Genomic DNA, 25,114 nt, shown 5'->3' with positions numbered 1-25,114 from the left:
TGTCACAGTACATGTTGGAATCCATGTTTCTCTCAATAAACTGCAGTTCCCCAGTACCAGCAGCACTCATGCAGCCCCAGACCATGATGCTACCACCACCATGCTTGACTGGAGGCAAGACACAATTTTCTTGGTTCTCCTCACCGGGTGTCGCCGGACCCCATCTGAGCCAAACAAGTTTATATATTGTTCTCATCAGACCACAGGACATGGTTCCAGTAATTCATGGTCTTGGACAGGTTGTCTTCAGCAAACTGTTTTGTGGGATTTCCTGTAAGCAAAATTCAGAAGAGGCTTCCTTCTGGGATGACAGATATGCAAACCGCCTTGTTGCAGTGTGCTGCGTACGGACTGAGGACTGACAAGCGGACTTTCTAATTTTGCAACCTCTACAGCAATCCTGGCAGCACGCATTTGCCTGTTTTTTTTAAGCCAGCTTCAGCACCTGATGCACCCTACGAAGAATCTACTTCTTTGATTGACCCTTACAAGATACACAAATTTGTATGGTCCTGACAAGCAGATAAAAACATGAACATGATAAATAGGACATGTGGCTTTGCATGGTTACACGGCATAAAGCTGTTACCACTTGGGGTGTACTTACTTTTGTTGCCAGCTATTTTGAAAATAATTGGCTGTATGTTTAGTTGTTTTCAGAGGACAGAAGAATATATACTGCTATACAAACTGTACACTGACTACTAATTCATTTCTACAGTATTGTCCCTTGAGAAGATATATTAAATTGGTTGCTGAATGTGAGGGGTTCACCCACTTTTGTGACACTTATGTCATTTGTTAAATTATTAACAAATTACCGAGTGCATACTGATCTGCACTCTTTGGAAGAGTGGCTAGGCCATGTTTTGAATTATGATATTTTCAAGTTAGATATTTTCAAGTTTTTCATCTCCATCATACCTTGTTGATTACCTGTACATTTGTATTTCTGTATAATAATAATAAAATCCACTATGGTAATATCCTGTTTCAAGTATGAGTAGTAAAAGAAATATGAGCAACAATGCAGGAAGTCAGTAAGGCAATGTGTTACTGTGTCTCACCTGCCCATCATTGCACTAAAGTTATACTCCAGCGCTGTCTCACACGGAGAATGGAGGTCATTTTTGGACGAGGCCTTGTCGTCTAGTAGTGGCCCGCTGCTCGCTTCGCTGTCCGCCTTCTGGCTCAGATTATCAGAAAAGGCGTCGTCTCTGAGACAAGGGGGCAAAAGCAGAGCAATAGGTTTGAGATGACTGAAAGTGAATACTGTGAGGAAGTCAGTTCAGAGTTTCATTGAGATTCAGTAAAGCCCATATTGATCAGACATTCATGCTCTTTCTACGTCTATTGTCCTAAGGAAAAAAGTGCCTTTTTACTGAGAAACTAGCTGAACCTGATCTAGCAGCACCGAGCAAGTTGGTAAAAAGCACCTCATTTTTCGAAACTTACCAAAACATCGGTAATTTATATTAGCATTTCAGAGCACTGAACTGATTCCAATATGAAAGCTTCCACTTACTATTACTTGACTATCGTTTTTCTTTATCTGGGTTCTGAATTCAGGCTTGATTGGCTCTATTCAACACCATGGCAAGCAGATAACAAGACCAAGAGCACACTCTGATCGGCACAATCGTTGTTTCACACGGCTAGCCTTCAATTGCCATTCAGTGACAGCAGGAAAGGAAAGGGATTCAAAAATGTTATTAGAGAAATTGCAGGCATGACTGGCTACCCTTCTGAGACAGTGAACTTTTTAACCCACAATATAAAAGACAGATGATTAGACAGTGCTTTTATTAATGCTTTACGCTAAAGAACAAAGTTTTACCGAACAAAATAGTGTAATTATGACATGACTTACTGAATAGTTCTGCAACAGTGCTTTTTCACTGAGTGTACTGAAATTACTGCTTTAGAAAATTGCTCTCTGGATCACAAACAGATAAACGGTGCATTACTAAGTGTTTCCCAAGTTGTCGTCAAACGTTCCTTTTTTCAAATCAAACCAATTTTATGAAACGTGCCATAGATATTAACACTACACTGTATCTTAGATAAACAATTTCTAGTAGATTACCTGTTTGAGTACACTGCTTTATGGTAAAAGGACAAAAGATTGCATTAAATTTGAATTTTTTGCTATTGAATTCAAATTCAATTCACTTGCATTTGTATAGCAACTTCATTGAAACTTGGATGCAGCTCTATTAGAGGTGCCAGCATTGCGAAAAAAAACATCCCAGTAGGCAGAGAACAAATCTGAGCATTGTAACACCAACAACATTGGTGGGAAAATTGGACAGCTAAATGCAATTAACACGAGAAAAAACCATGTCTCAATAGCATGCAGTTTCTCCACCAAAGAGACCACAGTTCCACCCACTTCTTCTGGCTTATAAGACGAAGGCATGTGAACTTGCAGACCATTGTGTGCAAAGAGGAATTAACTCCCAGAAGTAAATGCAACAGTTTCATGTCCTGTGTCCTTTTTCCTTCAGTGACTTGGCTTTTTTTACTGTGTGAATTTTACTTACATTTAGTCTGACTATTGCTTTCACATTTGACAGTTTCCAATTGGCTCCTGTTTCATTATAGCATAAAGTCAAATACTGGAAACATAAAAAATGTCAAATGTGAAAACCTTTGACCAGAAAACTTTGTATATAGATGTGACCACCTTTTGAGGTAACAGTTGCAAGGAAAAATTTTGCTTAGAGAAGGAAACGTAACGCAACAAGACGCAAACAGGAATTTCCATAATTGCCCCTTTTTTCAAGGGACAGCCTGCAAATAACCAAGAACCTTTCTAGATTACAATTCTAGACGTTCTAGATGTATCTCTCTGGTGCACAAAATCTATTCAGTACCAATCTGAACTTCTGAATGTTTTGGCTTAATGTAGGGTGTTGGGCTATATATGTACTTACAGGTCTTGCACTACGATGTACTGATGAGGGATAAGTCCATCCACTCCGTTGTGTCTGCCTTCCCACCAGTCCTCTGATGCTCTGTGATATAGCAGCAATGAGGCTCCTTTCTTAAAGGAGAGTTCTCGCGGTGTGCGCCCTGAATAGTCAAATTTAGCTATTGCTTCTATTTGTTCCACCTCTGAGAGAAGAGTGAAAAAAAAAAGTCAAATTTAGATGAATAGAAACAAATAGATAATATAAGTAAAAAAAAAGGTACAAAGAAAAGCAGATGAAAAAGTAGAAATTAGATATAAATAATTATATGTAACAAAATATTGTCTTTTTCTTTTTTAAATACACATACACACCAAACAAAATACACCTGGGGATGCGATTTCATGTACTGCTTAAAAATGACCCTCAATTCTTTCAATCTCAGCAAGGTGATCAAAATGCAAAGTGGAAAACCGACTCTATCCAAACCCTTACAAATTGCCACCTCAATCTGTATGCATATCATTATTCTGAATAGACAGCAGGCTGGCCCTTCTACCTCTTCAGCTCTGTGTCTCTTTTAGACATGGATGGAGCGCTGGGTCAGGAGCGGTTAAATATATGCATAAAAATAAATAGTTTCCCAGTAGGGAATATCCCCTTCAACCAGCAAAGCCAATCATTTCCATTAAGGGCTTCAGCCAGGGGTGAAATTACCTACAGACAGAGCATGGATGGATAGAGGTGTGGCGAGCTCTGCTGCTTTATCCTCAGTGCAGTTGAGCAGAAGCTAATACTTTGACAGTAATCGCTGTCTGTTTCAGGAGTACACACACTTTTATAAAAGTAAAAAGTTTTAAAGAAAATATAGCTTAAAGTGGAAGATATAACTATGGATTCATCGATCCTGATAATGGCGTTCGATATCATTCTCATTTAACAGCACTCGTAAACATTTCGGTATGCTCTATGATGTAATAACCTAGAATGTGTTATTGTGTTAATGTACTGTATAGGCGATCAAAGTAAAGCAAAGCAAAATGTAAACTTAAAGTTATCTGTTCTTGGCTTTTGAGTACAATTATAAATTATGGGTATTTCTCTTACACATCAACACACCCATGTTATAAAGAACAAGCGTAGTAGCTATATGCACACACACATGCTTTTCATGGCCACTACATTAGATAAACCAAATATTAAAACGTTTTTTATTATAAAGTCATTTTCAATACCAATCTTGATTAACTAATATGTCAGTACTAAGATTCACCTCAGTATTAGTACTGGTATAAATAGATACCAAAAAAAAAAAAAAGCTCACGAGCATACACTTCCTGAAATCTGACATTGATGCATTTCTACCGAGAATTGCTTTCCAAATAAAGATAGCAGCAAAAGAGGGAGGAAGCAGGAGCAGAGAGATATGAGACAGAACAATAAAAAGCAGATTAAGAGGGCAGAAAGAGAACCTATGTAAAAAACTGGCAAGAACTTTCCCTCTCTCCTCACTGTTCATTGATTAAAATGCTGGAAAAAAACATTGGGCAAGGATCTTGCCAGAAGATTAGCATTAAGGAGGAGTTTGCAAAGCAGACACAGAGATACAGTAGTGGGAGGTTGAGAGTACGAGTGAAATCCACCCCTGGTTCATCTAAGGCTCTTTCCAAAAACCCAGTAGTCAAGATCTGTTTGAGGTCTGGCTTGATATCGACTCACTGCCTGCCAGCCAATAAGACAACTCGCTTGTGCTCTGCTGATGGAACAACCATCTTAATGGTAAGCGGCAAGCAGTCAAACGCGATAACATTATGGACTGCATCTACAGAATATATACAATTCATGTACGATGAATATGAAATTAATATTTTATATTTTCATTTTTTTTAATTAGTAAAAAAAAATGAGCATTTCGATTAATTATCATTCTGAATTACAAAAACCATAAACAACACTAATTTGAAAAAAAAAAAAAAACAACAAAAAAGATTTATTATTTATTTATTTGTTTGTTTATTTATTTATTTATTTATTTTTTTTTTTAGAAAAGTACATTTCCTGTAAATCTCAAGTGATTTGGGGGTGACCTTTTATATTTAATTAAAATATATAAAGTAGCATTAAAACTATTGTCCATAAGCATAGACTGTACATGAAAGTGAAAGAGGGGAAAGGTAGTTTTCAAGCGTCTTTCTTTTTTTAATAATTGTACACATTCTTTTTATAAGACGAATGAATAATCAAGATAGGTTTAACTGTCTGACTGGATGGAGGGATGAAGGAACAAATGGGCAGATTAATAAATAAAAAGTTTCTGATGTACCATCATCACTGGTGTGTGGCTCGGTTCCATTGTCCACCTCATCAAGGGTGCCTGGTTCACTGTGCGGGCTATCACTACACACACACACACACACACACACACACACACACACACACACACACACACAGAGCGCTGTCAATATAAAGAAATTCCTACTATAAAAATAAAATAAATAAATTATTTCCATTTTCAATAAAACCACACTGACAGGCAAAAATCCATATTTAAATATTTATTCTCTGCATTTTAACTTTTAATACTATTTGGTGTATGCTTGTGCCACTGCTATAAACAATGTGGTCACACAAGCAAATGTGACTCCAGACTTCACACAAATCAGATTGGTTAGTTTTCCTTTGCAATATAGGTGTCAGTCTGAAGCTCAGATTCAGGAATTGAATTCAATTTGCCCTGCTGTCTGTCTGACCCCAGTGTTCAGTGAGCGCTTGTTCACCAGCACTCTGAAAAGGGCTTGAGTTTCACATCCACTACCATCAGGGTTCCTTGAGCATTTTTATAACACAACCTAATAAAGTCACCGTTTCATTTGGAACATAAAATTCAGTCAATTTACTAGTGCTGGGTGTGTACAAGCATAAATAAACCCCGGATAGTGAGGTTCAAAAAACTCTTCTACTGCACTTGAGAAAAGCTTCAAAAGCGATTGATGTATTTACGTAAATAGGGATATATGAACACCTGGAATCCCTGTGAACAAAAAGAGGCTTGACATTTTTATGCACAGTGCAATAAACCTGCACCCTTGGGCGGCATACAACCATCGAAATAATACAGATTTCACCATTCAGACTGTGAGCATGCTCACTATAGTGCGCATCCATCGAGTGCTAATTAGCGTTATTACTTTAGCTTTATTTACTATACTGTAAAGCATGTTAAAATAATATTCTATTACTGTTTATCTTTTTTTTTTTGTTATGTAACAATTTAAAAAATTGCTTAAAAAATTCCCAAATACTCTTTGAACTTGGTTACTAGTTACAGTCTCGTTAGCATGCTAAATGTGGTAGTACGCACTAATTGATACACACAAAATCTAAATGGAGGGGAGAATTCTTTGCGGTTAGAGTCAATATTCTCTTCTGACAGTATGTTTTTTATTGTAGAAACTCTGTTTGCATTTTTAGTTGTAGTGTTCTCTAATCAAATATTATTTAAAATGTAATGTCTGCCCAGCAGCTTGTTTTCCTTCTCAATATTTTAATTACAAGAAGACTTCAAATTTGTGCCAACAAATTTCATATGATTTATAAGACAGCTTTTTGATTGTGTTCCGTTTTAGTTGCTATAAGTAGGACATCAAGGTGCATCTGATATTGTTTAAACACACATACCATAATTACTATCAAGATCACGATGCATGAATCTAAAACACACTCAGCATCATGCTGAATTATTTGAAGCCCAGTACTTACCAGTACTCCTCTCCTCCAGTCATGCACTTCTCATATACCGGACCCTCGAGTTCCCGGTGACCTGGAAAGATAGCCTCACTGTGAATGATGATGGTCTTGATGACCTCGTTCACATGGGCCTGACAAGCCACAGGGTCCTGTCCATCCGGGATGGGCATCAGAGTGGGGCCGAAGCAGATGGCCAGGTTGTAGGGGTCCATCATATTCTCATCGCTGTACTGTGACAGACTGGTGGAGGTGGAGTGAGAGAACAGATACATGCAGTGATTCAGTCTATAAATAGTGTTTTCGGTCATACAGGGCATTTTGAAAAATAGAAGCATAAAATTACAGATTTATAAGGTTTGAAGTATCAGTTTAACTGTTAATGTTGAAAATTCTACAGCATTTGTAAAAAATGTGATGCCTAGAAACTGACCACAGAAATGATAAACCTTCAATTATAATTATATACTTCTCATAAGAGTCTGCCTGTGCAAAGCAGAAAATAGTATTGTGAAAAGTGGCACATGGCTTATCTTCAGGTTATACTGCCATTCTACTTGTTTGTCAGATTTATGCATGTACTCTATGTATTTGGACAAATGCTTGTGGACACCTGACCATAAGATTTGTATATGCTTTTTGAAAACACCAGATACAAATAATTATAGTAATAATTATCTCCACTCTACTGGGAAAATGTTAAACTATATTTTGGAGTGTTTTGTGCAGACCTTTGCTCAATTAGTGAGAAAGTCATGTGATGATGTACGGTGAGGAGGCCTGGGGTGCGCTCAGTGAACCAATTCATTCAGAGGTGTTCATTATGGTTCAGGTCAGAGCTCTATAGCAAGCTACTCAACATCTTCCACTCCAACCCATGTAAACTGTATCCACAACCTAATCACATTTTTATCTGTTCTGAATGTAAATCTAAATATAAGTAATTATGGTGTTTAAAATTATGTAAAACATCAGAACACCAAACGGAACTTTTGCTATGTTTCCACATGGGCGGTTTCAATTGCCGGATGTGTGCATCATGGTGGATTTCGGTGCGTGTTAAATTTGGCAGCCTAATATATATATATATATATATATATATATATATATATATATATATATATATATATATATATATATATATATATATATGTATGTTCTCAGGGACAGTAGTATAGAAATAAAACTGAATTCCCTATTCATCATGTTCATGTTTTTGTCTGCTTGACAGAACATTAAAAATGTGTGTATCTTGTTTTAGAGCAGTTAAAATTTGGTGCTTTGTGTACAATACTCACATACTGACCACTAAATGTTCAATATGGCACTTCATCGCAAAATAAATCTCTCAGGATCTGAGAATTATAATTGTTGCTCTCCACAAAGATGGCCTAAGCTATAAGAAGATCAGTAACACTCAGTTACAGAAACTGAGTTACAGTGGACAGGGTCATACAAAGGTTTTCTAAGACAGGCTTCACTTTGAACAAGGGTTGATATTATATATATATATATATATATATATATATATATATATATATATATATATATATATATATATATATATAGCTTAAAGTAAAGATGGGATTGTTTCAGTTTCTGTCAAACTGACACCACAAAGCCATGTGGATTTTACATGTAACTATATAAGAACTCTATGCATGTACATTTTTATAAAAGATTCTCCCATTTCATTCTTTATGTCTGTCAGGGATTTCCCTGCCACGCCCCCCTCGGCCGCTGTCAGAGATGCACCCTGCCACGCCCCCCTCAGTAGCTGTCATGGTTCCTCGTTATCCCGTGCCTGCCTGAACGACCGACAGCTGTGGCTCGTTACCGATCAGACTATATAAACTCACGTTCTCGAGTCACAGGCTGTCGGTTCTTGAATGTCATGCTGGTGATTCCTGTGGCTGCTCGACCGCCAGCATTCCCCGCTGGTTCTGTCTCCGAACTCCGTACTGTGTGGATTATCCTTTGCCATTGGAGTTGTACTTTAGTTTCGGTATCTACTTTCGTTTTGGATTACTCGTCTCGAGCGGATATCCTTGTTTGTTTCTCTCCTCAGCGTGTGTGAGTGTTTTTGGTTATATTGTGTAAATAAACTATGATTGACTTACTTCCGCTTCCGCGTCATGGTCGTCAGCCTGACAATGTCATTATTAGAATTAAATTCTTGTAAATTTACTGACAGAGTTTAAGAACTGCCATTAGTCTTCTGTTTAAAGTGCGTTTTGAAGATTATTCCTTTAATCAAACATGATGAAATTCATGTACTGTAAATGCTAAAGATACAACTGATAGAGACTTCAGTAAAAATGTTTGATTGCACTTTAACCTCTGAACCTGTCTTCAGTAATTTATCCAGTTCTTCTTACGAACTGCACTTGACATGTATGATTTACGAACCTTTCCTTTTAATGTTGTGTGTCAAGTTCTTATTACATCAACCGGACGAGTACATTTCCTCTGACAGACAAGTTAATAGCATGCACTTAGCCACAATTTCCAGGTGATAATTTTGCCAAGATTTAATGCACACTTGTGCTGAAATCCCACGCTCACACTTTGGGTGTATGAGCACACAGATAGGTGTTCATACACCTAACTCATGATTCCTGGTGAGGCAGGATGTTTTCAACATCAATCATTCCATTTTCTGGCATTCAAGGTGTACCAGCAATTGGATTCAGTCAATTCCATTCCACTGTGACATTATACTGCATCCAGACACCATTGTAACTAAACACTACTGAAAAAAAGTCTTAAGTGTAGGAGAGCTGAATATGCTTGGAGGCCCAGTGAAGTAAAAAAGCACATAAAAATAGAAGCTGTCCGGATACAAATTCAGGATGTAAAAAAGGATTTTTTTTGTTCTGCAGGGGAAAGGGTGCAGAAGAAGCATTAATAATGGTATAATAAAAGAAGACAGGTATAGTTCAGCAGAGAGCAATGGCTTTTCGCTGGCATAAATAAGTTCTAAGTGCTGCAGACAACCAGACAGGGCAATGAATAGGACATAAACAGTAGAGGCTGTTCAATAACTCTGTATATAATGAATACCTGTGTGTTTGAATGTAGTTATTCATGGACCTGCTGATTTACTATGCAGCCAAGTCCTTTACATACAGAACACAAACACAGAGACATGTGCCACACTAATCACATATTTAGTTATGTCAAGAAACTGAAAAGACTCACTGATTGAGGAATGCAAACAGGTATCTCATGACGATGATGATGGTACGTGAAAGAGTGACTATGATCTGCTGAAGGTGATGGACTCTTTCAGCAGATGACTCGAGCTCTGAAACAAACACCCAAGTGAATATATTTCAGACATCATGTTCACCTGACCAAATCACTTTTCCAATGAGGATGTATAAGGTGCAATACATTTTATTCATCATTGAATCATCACTTACTAATGGTGGAGATGAAATCCAGAAAGCGTTCCTTAGGGAAGAGTGGATTCTCCAAACCTCTGAAATACAACTTCAGCACCCCTGCCACTGAGTTTATGTCATGATCGTTCTGATCGTCGATAAGTGGATCTTCGCCTAAAAGAGGAAACACTCTGTGCGTTCATAATTCATGAAGCTATACATGTGCAGAAGTTGCTCAACAGCAATTTCCTGCTGTTTATCCATTTATGTTGGGCAAACATGAAGCGGTTGAGTGCCCTGAATAAATAAATAAATGCATAATTCACAACAAGACACCACTGAAACGTATCTGAAACACGGCCAAGAAAACAGAACCATGACTGAATTTTTTTTTTTAAAGAAAACTTAATGATTTGCTTGTTTTCTGCAGCCTTTGTTAACACACTAGTATGTAAGTATGCTAGTATGTGGCCTATTAGCTTGTAAAGGAGAAAATAGTTTTTTAGCCCCCTCTAGATACAAAGAAGTGCGTGCTTGATGAAATTTGATTATACTTTACATAAGCAGTATTTTATGGCAAATAGCCTACTTTATTGTCAATCCATTCATATTCTGTGAATTCACAGAGTTATCAACTCCAGAGCTTTGAATCAATATGCTAACTGTTACTCCTCTACAGTTTACTTCTTTAATAAGAAAGCATATTCTTATCTAACCTAGGCTACCACGTTAAAGAAAAGAAAAGCAATCTAAAAAAAAACAATTACGTGCACTTCCTCCCCTGCATACCCACCTCTCTCGAATGAATTTTTTATATCGTTGACTTCCACCTGAGAGCCAGGAACGCGGAATATGCCTTGCTGCTGCAGACCTAAAATAGAATGCAAAAAAAAAAAAAAAGAAGACATCAGAAAGAGTCAAGGCATGACACTTTCTTTCCAAAACACCAAGCAGGCAAATGCAATATGGTTGTAAGGTGTATTTCTTTTTGGATGAGGCAGACTCCCCACTTAATTTTGAGGGACATGAGGCTTCTAAAAAAGATTTTCTGATCAGTTTCTAAGATTTCATTAGATATAGAATGCCACCAGGCAAGGCAGACATGATTTGTCAGGTAGCGTGGACAGACGATGTAATCGGATAAAGGAAAGGAAATGAAATAAGAATGGTTATCTGACTTATAAGCCTACGTCACAAGAGAGAGGAGTTTGAAATGAAACTCTGTGAGACTGTGTTGGCCTGCTTATGTTGTTATTTGTTGAAACATATGGATGTGCTTTCCTGGGAGAAGTAAGCATTGCACACTTGCTGATATAAAGCTCGGTCAAGGTTATTTTTCAACTGGGAGTAAGCAGATATGCAATAAATTGGACAGCTGGCCAGCTTTACTGCTGCCTAGTGTTCACAATAATATGCCATCTAATTTACTTAATACTGCCTTTCTTTTTATTGCCCAAAGGACACAGATTACTAAAAAATAAAACCCCAACTTTAGCAACATCAGAAATTAGCAGTGGCAATGAATCTTGGAGACACTAATAAAAATGTCCTTACTTGTCCAATCATAACTCTACACCTGAGTGCTCAGAAACACTGCTGGCTGAAACTCTAAATACTATAGCATAAATCGTAATAGTAGACTGATCCATGGTTGGTGTTTGTATTGTTTGTTGACAGAAAACCCTTTCTTAAAAATACTATATTCCAGAAACAAAAATCAATAACTACACAAAGTGTCTCATAGAAACCAAATACAGCTTCTTGTATCTTTATCAATCAATATCACTAAATCCATCCATTTCACTGCAACTGTCAATAATAAAAAGGCTTCTACTTCTGACTTTACCTTAGTCACAATCCAACAGATGGCATACTGGGAGAACTGCCTTCCTACAAAACCTTCAATAATCATAAAACTTTTAGCAGCTGCATCTACACAGATGAGCATTTAAATTAGCATCTGTGATAAATCTACATATCTTTCACCCTGCTGTTTAGTGTGCATAGCACTCTCCATGAATAATAAGAAGGAGCAGTGACACTAAGAAAAATAAGAGCTCACTTACAGCCAATAAGAGCTTCTGAGCAGGGCAAACAAAACCTGAAACCTAGATCTGGACAGCTTACCATACAGATTGATGTATCTAATGCAGCTTTCCACCACAAGAGGAATAGGCTGGCCTGAATCCTGAAAACAGACAAACATATGGTTTATAATGATCTAATAATGGTATTTCTTCACCTGAAATAGTTGCTTAAAAGAAGAAATATAGTGTATGTATATATATATTCATATATTCATATAAGTCTATTCATGCCTATTGAAATTGCAGATTCTTGTGATTAGGAAGTAAAATAATAAATTAACCCACAATAATTCAAATCAGACTTTTTTCATCTCAATGTGATCAACAAAATTCACATGATAACCTAATTATCAGAAAAAAACTCCAGAGCTCCGGAATCATTTCATCATAAAACCATGAGAAAGAAAAAAAAAAAATCAGCTGAACACAAACCTATGGCGTGATGCTTCACTATTCGTTGAGTGATTAGCTGTTCTTATCTTATTTTCTTTTTGCACAAAACATACATTACAGAATTATTGCCCAAAAAGATCTACCCCTACCACAGCACACTTTTGTCTTAGTGATCCATGCTACATCTACATGTTTTGAAAATTCACTTATTTACCTATCCTGTACATGTTTCGAAGAAAACATCTGATCTTCATTCTGTGTTAACCAGAGTCACTTTACTAATGAGGGGTACAAAAAAAAGCACATGACCCTTTATAAAAGGGTGTAATGATGCATGAAACCTGGTCGTTGTATTTTTATTTCCCTAAAAAGGTTTCTATTGGATTTTGTTGGTAACTATATCACATTATTGGTAGAAAGAAATCTGACACAAATAATTTCTTTTCATTTTTCCATCACAAAAACCTGCAATTATCAATCTATACACATTTTCTGTTCACTGTTTGTAGGAGTGCATATATATATGTATATAGGAAGGTATGTATGCATGCACCTATATATGTATTTATGTGTGTAGGTAGGAGGGTAGTATGTACCTAAATATGTATGGGCAAAAGTTGGACACCTGATCACAAGATAGGTATGTGATTTTTTTTTTTAACATCACACTCCACATTTAGTCCCCAATTACTGTTATAATTACTGCGTGAACATGTGAAGATTTGTGCTTATTTATGCACAAGGGTGTAGTCAGGTATTGATGTAGGGTGAGAAGAGCTAGAGTGCATGTACTCTATGTATTTAGACAAAAGCTTGTGGACACCTGATCATAAGATTTGTATCTGCTTTTTTTATACCTATTTTACATTTAGACCCAATTTACTGTAAAATTATCTCCACTCTACACTCTGGTAAAATGTTTCAATATATTTTGGAATGTTTTGTGCAGACTTTTGCTCAATTAGTTAGAAAGAAGTGCTGCTGTAGGGTGAAAAGTACTGGAGTGCATTCAGTGTTCAAAGTCATCTCAAAGATGTTTATTAGGATTGAGATCAATGCTTCAAAGCAGGCCACTTCCACTCCAACCAATGTAAACCATATATTCATGAAGCTCACTTTGTGCATGGGAGCAATGTAATGCTGGAACAAGTTTGTGTCTTCCAGTATAAGTGATGTGAAAATTAAATGCAACCACATCCAAAGACAATTGTTTGCTTTAAACTTTCTGGTAATAGTTTGGGAAAGAACCACATATGGCTGGAAAAGACAAGTCTTCCAATACCTTTGTCCATATAGTGTATGTATGCATACATGGATTTTTGTATGTAGTTGCAGTATGCATGTAGGTAGGTATGTACCTCTATATATATATATATAGTGAGGAAAATAAGTATTTGAACACCCTGCTCTTTTGCAAGTTTTCCCACTTAGAAATCATGGAGGGGTCTGAAATTGTCATCGTAGGTGCATGTCCACTGTGAGAGACATAATCTAAAAAAAAAAATCCAGAAATTACAATATATGATTTTTAAACTATTTATTTGTATGATATATAAGTATAATAAATAAGTATTTGAACACCTGTCTATCAGCTAGAATTCTGACCCTCAAAGACCTGTTAGACTGCCTTTAATATGTCCACCTCCACTACATTTATTATCCTAAATTAGATGCACCTGTTTGAGGTCATTAGCTGCATAAAGACACCTGTCCACCCATAAAATCAGTAAGAATCCAACTACTAACATGGCCAAGACCAAAAAGCTGTCCAAAGACACTAGAGACAAAATTGTACACCTCCACAAGGCTGGAAAGGGCTACGGGGAAATTGCCATGCAGCTTGGTGAAAAAGGTCCACTGTTGGAGCAATCATTAGAAAATGGAAGAAGCTAAACATGACTGTCAATCTCCCTCGGACTGGGGCTCCATGCAAGATCTCACCTCGTGGGGTCTCAATGATCCTAAGGAAGGTGAGAAATCAGCCCAGAACTACACGGGAGGAGCTGGTCAATGACCTAAAAAGAGCTGGGACCACCGTTTCCAAGGTTACTGTTAGTAATACACAAAGAAGTCATAGTTTGAATTCATGCATGGCACGGAAGGTTCCCCTGCTTAAACCAGCACATGTCCAGGCACGTCTTAAGTTTGCCAATGACCATTTGGATGATCCAGAGGAGTCATGGGAGAAAGTCATGTGGTCAGATGAGACCAAAATAGAACTTTTGGGTCATAATTCCACTAAAAGTGTTTGGAGGAAGAAGAATGATGAGTACCATCCCAAGAACACCATCCCTACTGTGAAGCATGGGGGTGGTAGCATCATGCTTTGGGGGTGTTTTTCTGCACATGGGACAGGGCGACTGCACTGTATTAAGGAGAGGATGACCGGGGCCATGTATTGTGAGATTTTGGGGAACAACCTCCTTCCCTCAGTTAGAGCACTGAAGATGGGTCGAGGCTGGGTCTTCCAACATGACAATGACCCGAAGCACACAGCTAGGATAACCAAGGAGTGGCTCTGTAAGAAGCATATCAAGGTTCTGGCATGGCCTAGCCAGTCTCCAGACCTAAACCCAATAGAGAATCTTTGGAGGGACAGAAACCTGACTGATCTAGAGAAGATCTGTGTGGAGGAGTGGGCCAAAATCCCTCCTGCAGTGTGTGCAACCCTGGTGAAAAACTACAGGAAACGTTTGACCTCTATAATTGCAAACAAAGGCTACTGTACCAAATATTAACATTGACTTTCTCAGGTGTTCAAATACTTATTTGCAGCTGTATCATACAAAAAAATAGTTACAAAATCATACATTGTGATTTCTGGATTTTTTTTTAGATTATGTCTGTCACAGTGGACATGCACCTACGATGACAATTTCAGACCCCTCCATGATTTCTAAGTGGGAGAACTTGCAAAATAGCTGGGTGTTCAAATACTTAATTTCCTCACTGTATATATATATATATATATATATATATATATATATATATATATATATATATATATATATATACACACACACATATACACACATGTATATATGAATGTATTTAAGTATAAACTAAGGCTTTGAGTTCTGCATGTTTGTTTATTTGAATGCACTCACATGTACATGTATAAAGCTATGATATAACCAAATTTAAAGTTTTGGGGTTAAAGCATGCAAATTAATTACAGAAAAGAAGAGCACATTAGGCACATCTGTTCTCAACAAATGTTCATTTCCAATTAAAATGTATTAAATGTATTAAAATATATATTATAACTGAAAGGCCATTGTGTTTGTTGTTTATTCTATTTCTGTGTCTGTCATCAAAATAAACAACAGTGAATTGTTATTTGATAAATATTATACAAATCCAGACTGGACAAATAGCAGACAGAAATAGCAAAAGACTTTTGTTTTGTTTTGTGTTAATTGTGTCACTGCTAGTTTGTAAATTATCTTTATTTAACAAGCTTTTTTTTAAAATAAAGAATTAACTTAATGTATTTTAATACAAATCAAACAAATATATTGCTAAATAAACTAAACTGAAAAAAGGGTCTGCTTTTCAATAAACTAGGCTAGGATCCACTAAAGACATTTACAGCATTTGGCAGATGCCCTTATCCAGGGTGACTGACAACTGAGCATTTAAGGGTTGAAGGTAGGATTTGAACTAATGATATTCTGATCAGAATTCCAACATTTTAACCACTGAGCTAGCACTTCTCAGGAACTGGGAAAACCTAGCTACTCTTTACAGAGTCCAACAGCACTTTGGTTTGCTTTTCTTGGTTTGCTTTTGTCTGGATTTTAAAACAATGATCGAATAACCATTCAAGTTTTGATTTTTACAATTCTTTTTTTGACACAAAATAGAATGAACAAAAAAAATACTCAGACCACAGAACTCGCTTTCGATTAGACAAGTCAGTTTCTCCATTTGTTCCACAGATGCATGAGAAAACCAAAATTACACTTTGTTTTTTTGCTCTGTGCTAATGTACCTGGTGGCGAATACGGGTATTCCTTCTTCCCCTAGGACAGAAAGCAGTGGCAAGAGGAGCAGAGGGGTGAGAAAAGCAAGACAATCACAGATTAGGAAGAAAACGACAGAATCGCCATGGAGACGACACTGTCGTCCTGAATCTCGGAGCGATTGCTAGAAAGGCTCAGGATGCAGCACAGGGTGGCTTAGTTATAATATAAACACAGCTAGTCCTGCTTGTTTAAAAAAAAAAAAAAGACCATTTCTGTATGTCTACTGGTGTTCATGTGTGAAACGCCACCCTTACAATCTGCATCATAACTGCCAGGAGAAGAAGGAGGCATGAGTTACAGAAAGGCACAGAGGGAGGGAGCTAGCGAGCGCTAAGAAAAAAAGGATGAACAGCCTGCGTGCCACAGCCAGCCCTCCATTCCAGCAGAGAGTGCTGTCTATAACAACATGGTACCTTAATGAAGGTCTCCATATTTCCGTTAAACAGCTTATGATTATAGACGGAGCGTGGCCGGGGTTTCCGTAGTTTCTGTGGTTTTGGGGGTAGGGTAGGCGGTCTGGGAAATGGATACGGCAAAAAGGAACAAAAACACACACACACATTCACATAACAGCATACGCAGAGACATGTAACACCATGCAGTTTACCTTAAACCTAACATCTACCTCAAATCTAAAGTCCACCTCAAATTTAAAATCTACCTCAAATCTACAAATCTCATGAAGTAACTAATAATGTGTAAATATGTAACATTGTTGTTATATTTTACCTCAATGGAGTATAATTATCTTGTTAATGACTCCTAATTAGATTCATACCAACTGTAAAGAAGGTTTGTGTTGCCCAAGTTAAATGGCTTTTACAGCATCCTGCTACAGAAACACACGCTGCGCATTGAACACTCGATTGCTTCCTAGATTTGCAACAGCCCACACAACCTGATACAATAACACACCAAGCTGCACTTAGCTGTAAATGCCAGGAAAACTACAGTGCCAGAGCTTCCGTTTAGCTCGAGTTGTTCAACTGTGATAGTGTTGACCATCAAAGTTATACATGGGTCAATCCTTCTGCGCTCTGACCTTTTTTTTTTCCTCCCTGAGGAAAACCTGTCACATTAACTACAAAATATCGTTTCAGACTGCATTCATCCGTGCGCATCCGGAAATTTTTAAGCTTAACAACAAATACTTTGAACTTTTTAAAAATCAAATGAACAAATTTTATGCTGGAGAACATCCTGAAAAGGAATTCATGTTATTCATCTTGATGCTTGCATGAAAGCAGCTATAAACAGTGGTTTGCTCACAAGCATCTCTCGTTTCTTTTTTAAGTTTATATGAAGAAAAAAAAAAAAACCCTTGTCATTTTACTAAGAAAATGTAAAGTGCTAAGTTGTCTATCCTGAAGACCTTCAAGTATTGGCTTCACCTGTGACTTTTAAAGCTCTGCCACTGAAGACTACACATCTAACTGGATGCTAAACATCTCCTTAAAGCTTCACCATATTGCACACGATCACCATACAAGACCCTTAAATGCAAGTTGTCACTATACAGTAATGTATTAGAACAAGTGCGGTGAATACAGCATATAAAATGAATGACTGCCATTAATTATTTTTGAAAGACTGATAGCTATAAACACATTAACAGAAGTTCACAATACAATGTAAACTTTTCAGAATTGGCTATCTGTCTATAGTCATAGCCGCTGAACAGTAAATGTGCGCCGTTGAGCAATGGTATGTGCTGCAGCACTTTGCTCATCAGTTTAAGCAGGTTTTAGTGAGCACGTGCACAGATGGCGGTTGACATCTGCTTGCCAGCGGATGCTCTTTTCACTCACTCTCACTATCTCTCTCAAACTTTCGTAAAAACTGGCACAGCTTTTCTAACCCTACTCAGGGAGAGTACTGAACCTGCCAATGACAGCTTGGGGACAAGACCTCTTTGACGGCTGGGCAATAACTGGGAGATGAGAAAATAAATATTTTTAATCCTTTCATTTCTTTCTCTTTATCACTGTCTTATTCAGGATTCTTTGTGCAGCTGAATAAAATGCAGATGCAAATTGATTGAGACATTTTTTAAATAAAAACAAAAAACACCACTAATTGTACTGCATTGTAATGCATTTTAAAGCATTAATTCTTCTCATTCCTTCTTAATTCCAAATACAACATTATAATACTACTGTAATGCTAAGTACTTATATGAATTTATATGAATTTTAATAAGCTATTATCATCAAATAGTGAACAATGCACTGTGTATACTGTTGGTTAGGCATTAAGGGGAATGTCATCACTGCACAGCTGAGTACAAGTGTCACAGCAGTAGGATAGTACATCAGCATTAGTGCTGTGATTATTCATGAAAAAGGAGGGAATTGGAGTAATCATTTAACCATAAAAAACTTGATTATTTAGCGTTTTCTTTTAGGTCTGGACAATCACATGAAACCTTATTTCAATCAGGAAAACTGCTTAAAAGAACTTACCTCGTCGTTCCACACTCGGCCCTTTCTCCTGCACAAAAAAGGAAAAGAACTATTATAAGACCTTGTGCTCTCAGCTGTAGAGTTTTGATGAATTGGGTGTGGGGCTTTAGTGATAGTGAGCCAGTCTATAGAGGAAAAGATGAATAGGTGAACGGCAACCCTGATATTCAGACAAAAGAGTGGTGTGGTCGCTGTAGAAACCTTCACAGATCCCTGTGGGGTGCTAGACGGCTTGCAGGGGTGAGAAACGGGAACGTCTGCATGTGTATGTATGTGGTCAATTAACTGTGTTGCATGTGACAGCACATTGAGTTATTTGTGTGAGACATGGTAATGTGACAGACTTAAAAAACAGGGTTTTGAGGAAACCGACAGACAAACACACAGTGCGTCTGTCACATACAGTTCCCGCAGCTATTACTGGACAAAAATTATGCAAATAGACAAAGAGGATGCTTCGCCTAACTGAACAGTGGTACACAAGGGACTTATCTCTGAATTAATCCAACAGCCATACAATGAATCAAAGTTTTTGAATAAACTGTTGAGATTTAGCTTTAAATAAGAATATTCTAGGACATTATATTTATTTTAGAACCTACAGTATAATCAGCATTGACTTGTGTGACATAAGACAAAATGGAATGTATCTTTGTCTAACTAATATGAACTAATACTTCCTTTATATTGTGTCCAGCCACATACACCACTTAATGTTCTCTTCATGTAATTCCATTACCATAAAAGCTCCAAGAGACCGACTTGGATAATTGTAGTCTAAATAATTCTACTTCTGGGATTTTGCGTATCTGCTGTGAATTTCATTGAAGTGATTTTCTTAATATCTAGCCAAGAAAGAAAAAAAAATCAGTAGTTGCTGGTTAAGAAGGAAGCTAATTTTAAACATCAATTTACTTTTCTTTTTAGATCGCTGGAGCTTGTCCAAGGTAGCTTTCCACTTTTGGCCATGTCCATAAACATGGTGGTGACACCAGCTGGCATGTACCTCATCAACCGTGAGGACATCACTACAGATGAGTGCACCTAGTAAGCCAGATCATCTAATGCATCTAGGATCAATTAGGTGAATAATTAAAAACAGGGGTTGTACCTGCAGCCACCATATGTCACTCAAACACACACACACACACACACACACACACACACACACACACACACACACACACACACACACACACACACATACACACACTTAGCTTGTGGCCAAATCAGAACCCAGACGTCTAGCCCTCCCTGTCTGGTCTGATTTGGTGTAATTGAGTGCTGGGGCTGCTGGGTAACAGGGGGGCATATTTGTCTGGGAACATCCATACGCATAGGAGGTCTCAGCTGGGTTCTCCCACACTGCGCCGCCATTAGATTAAGACACTGTGCACCAGCAGCTGCCCAAACGCTCATGCTGATTGATTGGGTGCAAACTGCCCATAATAGAGCTGCCAAAAAGCAAGATGATGGTTTCTCTCTATGGAGACTGAAAAAAGGGCACCTACTTCCTTAAATTACAATGGCCTGTAAAATAGTCAATGTAAAAAAAAAAAAAAACAAGGAAAGAAAATTTTGAAAATGCAAAACAAAACTTAACACACAACAACTAAATTAAGCAAATATTTAAAATAATATTTTAAATAAACCCACTACAGCATACATGTAAGCATAAAAACCACATTGGCACCCATTCCTGAATCATATTCTGTAAATAGGGTTTCATTAAAAACTGTTTGATAATGCTATTTAATTTCTGCTAAATATAATTTTCCTTTTTTTTTTAATTGAAAATTAAAAATGTTAAAAAAATGAAAATAAGAGAAAAAAAATTACATTTCAAAATTGTAAACATTAAATACTAAATGTTATCTTATAACCTGCGTCCAGACCATTTTTACAATTACATTTAATTAAAAAAATACAATATTCATTAAGTGTATGTTGGATAAGGACCTACACTTTCTGTTTTTAGTTCAAATCAGTTCATGCTCATTTGTTTGTTGTGTTTTAGGTTTTGTTGGTGTATCATCTCATTTGCTCTTAGATTTTTGTTTTATTTACATGTTTTGCACTTACACCGTATTACCCATATTAATGTATTAACCCTTTTCTAACACCCCCTAGATTAGACTTAAGACATGGAGAAAAGAGCTATCACTCTGTTCTTATCACCACCATTTTTTGAAACACAAACACTCTTTAAAAATCAGGCCGGAGAGGAAGCCATTTAATAACAGCCTTCATTAACGCGCTTGCTCTCTCGGAATGATGTGATCTTAATTTGACGTGATCCTGCAGCGACCAGAGTCACAATGAGAGACCTTTGCTCGAGGTCTGACACTTGGCATTTAGCGTTCGTTATGCAAGTGCTCACCTTCCCCCAGTGTCTGCTTCAGGAGGTCGTGCTTGGCCTGCAGTTTAATGATGAGGTTGCTTCCGTTCAGGTACTCTTTGAATTTCTGCACACAAAGGAGAAGACGTTAGGGAGCTAGTAGTTATAATGCAACCTGACAGCGAGTGTCAGAATGAAGTCGCTCACTGACAGAAGGTTTTTTTTTGTATTTTGCACACCGATAATTAAATCTGTTCTCTAAGAAGTTTTATTTCCGTTCTTTGTTGTTGTTGCAGCGCATCGTACTGAGAGCTTTATGATTTCATTTACGATATGAGTACAGTGGATAGACTTTCATTTTCAACATGTGGGCTCAAGATACTATGTACATGATTAGATTACAAAAGGGATACTACAAAGTAAATGAAAAAAGCCTCAAGTCATTTATAGTTATAATTTATATTATATACAGAACATGTGGTCCTCAAAGTGTAGCATCTAAAATGTTTATACTTTAGTATAAACGATTAGTATAGTATAGTATAGTATAGTATAGTATAGTATTTTTTTTCCTGTTTAACTAGTTAGTTGGATTGAATGACTTACAAGCAGGGCTGATAAATAAAATGGGGCTGATAAATTTAATGAAATGCAATGTAATATAGATAATTATGAATCAAATAAAAATTGTAATTAAAAAAATAAAAGACAGAATTATATGTTTAGTAATGGGAAGATCTATTCTCTATTCATACCTGAACATACAGCATAACACAAAACATATAAATAATTAGCAGACTATATAAATAGTTAGTTAATGGACATAAATGAAATCAGTGCTGAGGAGACCAAAAAAGGGAATGCAAAAATGGTTTGAGAACCCTGCTGTATACTAAACTCCCTGAACTAAATAATACTCATTTTTAACATCTGGAAGAAAATTTATTCAAATGTTGGCCAGACTCTGTTCAACACTATCAACACTGTCCCTCACACACTTTTGAAATATCTGTCCTGAAATATCAGGGCCAGAGGTGAGAATTAATGAAGTACAAATACCTTGTTATTGTGCTAAAGTACATTTTTCTAGTATCAGTACTTTACTTCACTATTTATTTTTCTGACAACTTTTTACTTTTTATCATTCATTTTTAATTAATTTTAAAAAGAAATATCTGTATTTTTTATTCTTACATTTTTAAACCAGGCTTGAAACTTTAGTTTTATTTTATTTGCTGACATAATCAAAAATTTTTCTTCTTATTGTGCACTGTTTTCAGTCCATCAACCTATTTCTTGTCATTTTTCAATCTACCACTTGTGTATCATTTCCTGGCTATTACACACCGCAGATGTAGGCTAGCCTGCAAAGCGAACAACAAGTAAGGCAGAAGGCATGAGGATGATACAGAGGGAGTCAGTGATGTAAACATGACTGAGAACAGAGACATTCCTGATCACCGGATCATCATCATCTTTGCTCTGCTTGTGTTCTATATAGTGGTTGTTCAGCCTGCATTCATTCATTAGATAACAACATTAAAAAATATGATGTCAGGTCCAGTTACCAGCGTAACACTAAAACAGGTTGTAGTAATGGCTACTTTATATGTCAGTGCATGTCAGTGGCCAAACTTCTTGAGTAAAATAGTGTGGTCAGTATTTGAAATTTTATCAGTCTTTTAAAACATGGGTATCTGTACTTCTACTTTAGTGAAGGACATGTGTACTTTTGCCACCTCTGATCAGGGGCATGAGGAAGACTTTCTAGAATTAATGAATTTAAAACAAAAAGAAAGCAAATAAATTAAACATACTGTAATATATATATATATATATATATATATATATATATATATATATATATATATATATATATATATATATAAAACACTAGTTAAGGGAACCCCACTGGAAATCATTATCAATAAAACTACTTTGAAGTAGATCAGGTGTCTGACTCACTGTGAAATAGAAGAGCTCGGTCTCCTGCTGGTTGGAGCGTCTTTTAGCGATATTCAGTTTGCTCATGTAGCCTTCAGACGCCACTGATTTAACAGACTCTGTGGAACGGCTGTGTTGGAAAGCATCAGACACGTCAAAGTCCTCCACGGTCAGCATGTCCTGCAGTGTCTGCATCGTTGCATCCAGAGTCTTGCGTACCTGAGCAGCATAAAAACACATAATTTAACAGCGACAATGTCACTCTTGAATCTGTTCTGTAACAATAAATATATCCTGTCTATAAGAGAAGCTTGATATGAAATTATATTACATTTATATAGCTTACTTTATGTACTTATGCAAGCAATTCTAGTTTTTGTTCATTCTGTTTTAGGTCACCTAAAAAATGTGAAAAGCACATCGGATTGTCCTCAGTAATGTGTAGAGTAATAAAAATAATTGAATGTACAATTACGACATACACCTTTACCTAGAGAGACTTACAACTCAAGGGTTAAGCAGTGGAAGTTTGGCAGTGCTGGGAATTCAACTCATGCCCAAGTACATCATCTTAACCACTGAGCTGCGATTCCATGTATGAAAATCATTAACACATAATCTAGATGTGATCTGTGTAACCCTGTGAAAATTAGCTATCACTTTAGGGGTCACAGAGCTCCTTACCATTTGCACATCTTTTGGTTAACAATTCAAATAAATAATCTTGCTACTGAAAAACCACTACATGTACTGGCACTACTAAAAGATACAGGATTCTGCAGGTGTCTACACTAATGTACTTTACACAGGCTTTAATGAAAGACACGTTACACATGGTGTAACGGGTGAAATATGCTGCGCTTCCTTTAGGAGCATAGCGGTATTTTGGGAATAGCATGCCGCCGCATTTTTTCCGCTATTACTGAATGTGTGGAGACCAAGGATTATGTCCTTATTATTTTCTGATGCTCATTTCTAAGTTTCTTTGACTAACCCTTAACGCTGTTGCCAAGAAAAATAAAAAAGCACGAGTTTTGGAAACCTGTCTGTGCTTATATGATTTCTGTTGCAACTGGAGAAGCTATCTCTGACTGAAGCTATTCCTTCACCCAGACTTAACGTGTTACAACGGCTTGTATCTAAACAGTAGTCTACCAAGAAAGTCATTGTTCACTGTCTTCCTCCTTCCTTACACAACTATTTCTCTCGAGAGTTTATCTTTTGGCATCGACGTGCGTTTAAAAATCACCCGATGGAAGTTTTTCTCCCGATGCCGTGCAGCTCAGAACACAGGTGAGGTGAGTTTTTTCATTTCCGTTTGGAAATTTCATTTGTTTAATGTTATAGGGCTCAGTTTTTTTGGCTTGAAGTTTGTAAACCGGGAAAAACCCAGGAAAAATGCATAAATTAGCCGCTTCGTTGTTTAAGCCGCAGGGTTCAAAACGTGGGAAAAAAGTAGCGGCTTATAGTTTGAAAAATACGGTACCTAAGTTTTTCAGTACAAGGCTTTTGGTCTGGTACACACATGTACCAAATGTGGAACATAGTTAAAACCTGAGTTCTCTCGTATAAAGTAGCGGACCGCAAATTCGTTAAGTCTCTGCCTCACACGTTGAGAGCATTAAAAATATATTTTTAAACTTGAAAACATACACAACAATGCCATGGGGTATAAAAAAATAGAGTTAGTGCAGAGTCATTCTGTACCGGAATTAACATAACGTTTGTTTTGCTTATGCACGAAAACATTTATTTTTTTACTTTTCATTTCACTGCAAGATGTATCCTGCACAGAAGTATGTTTGTGATAAAAATATTAA

At 36.9% G+C, this 25,114-nt stretch overlaps 1 protein-coding gene across 2 annotated transcripts in view; it reads right to left on the bottom strand.

The window, feature by feature from the left end:
• srgap3 (SLIT-ROBO Rho GTPase activating protein 3) overlaps positions 1–25,114 on the bottom strand; it is a 113,415-nt gene that overhangs the window by 8,646 nt on the left and 79,655 nt on the right. Inside the window, exons 9-20 of one of the 2 annotated variants that reach the window (XM_046851047.1) lie at positions 23,316–23,513; positions 21,393–21,477; positions 19,013–19,040; positions 16,964–17,066; positions 12,170–12,230; positions 10,836–10,913; positions 10,082–10,216; positions 9,858–9,963; positions 6,672–6,899; positions 5,236–5,309; positions 2,937–3,117; positions 1,068–1,217 (exon numbers count right to left, since the gene is read on the bottom strand). In XM_046851047.1, the coding sequence (XP_046707003.1) occupies positions 1,068–1,217; positions 2,937–3,117; positions 5,236–5,309; positions 6,672–6,899; positions 9,858–9,963; positions 10,082–10,216; positions 10,836–10,913; positions 12,170–12,230; positions 16,964–17,066; positions 19,013–19,040; positions 21,393–21,477; positions 23,316–23,513 (1,427 nt within the window). Of the gene's footprint in view, positions 1–1,067; positions 1,218–2,936; positions 3,118–5,235; positions 5,310–6,671; positions 6,900–9,857; positions 9,964–10,081; positions 10,217–10,835; positions 10,914–12,169; positions 12,231–16,516; positions 16,548–16,963; positions 17,067–19,012; positions 19,041–21,392; positions 21,478–23,315; positions 23,514–25,114 lie in introns of both variants that reach the window. The other variant, XM_046851051.1, reaches the window with a different exon arrangement.

This window comes from Silurus meridionalis, chromosome 1 (genome assembly GCF_014805685.1).
Source record: "Silurus meridionalis isolate SWU-2019-XX chromosome 1, ASM1480568v1, whole genome shotgun sequence".
Lineage (NCBI taxonomy): Eukaryota > Metazoa > Chordata > Actinopteri > Siluriformes > Siluridae > Silurus > Silurus meridionalis.
The sequence above is the reverse complement of the archived record's forward strand: the minus strand, read 5'-3'. Positions and strand labels throughout refer to the sequence as shown.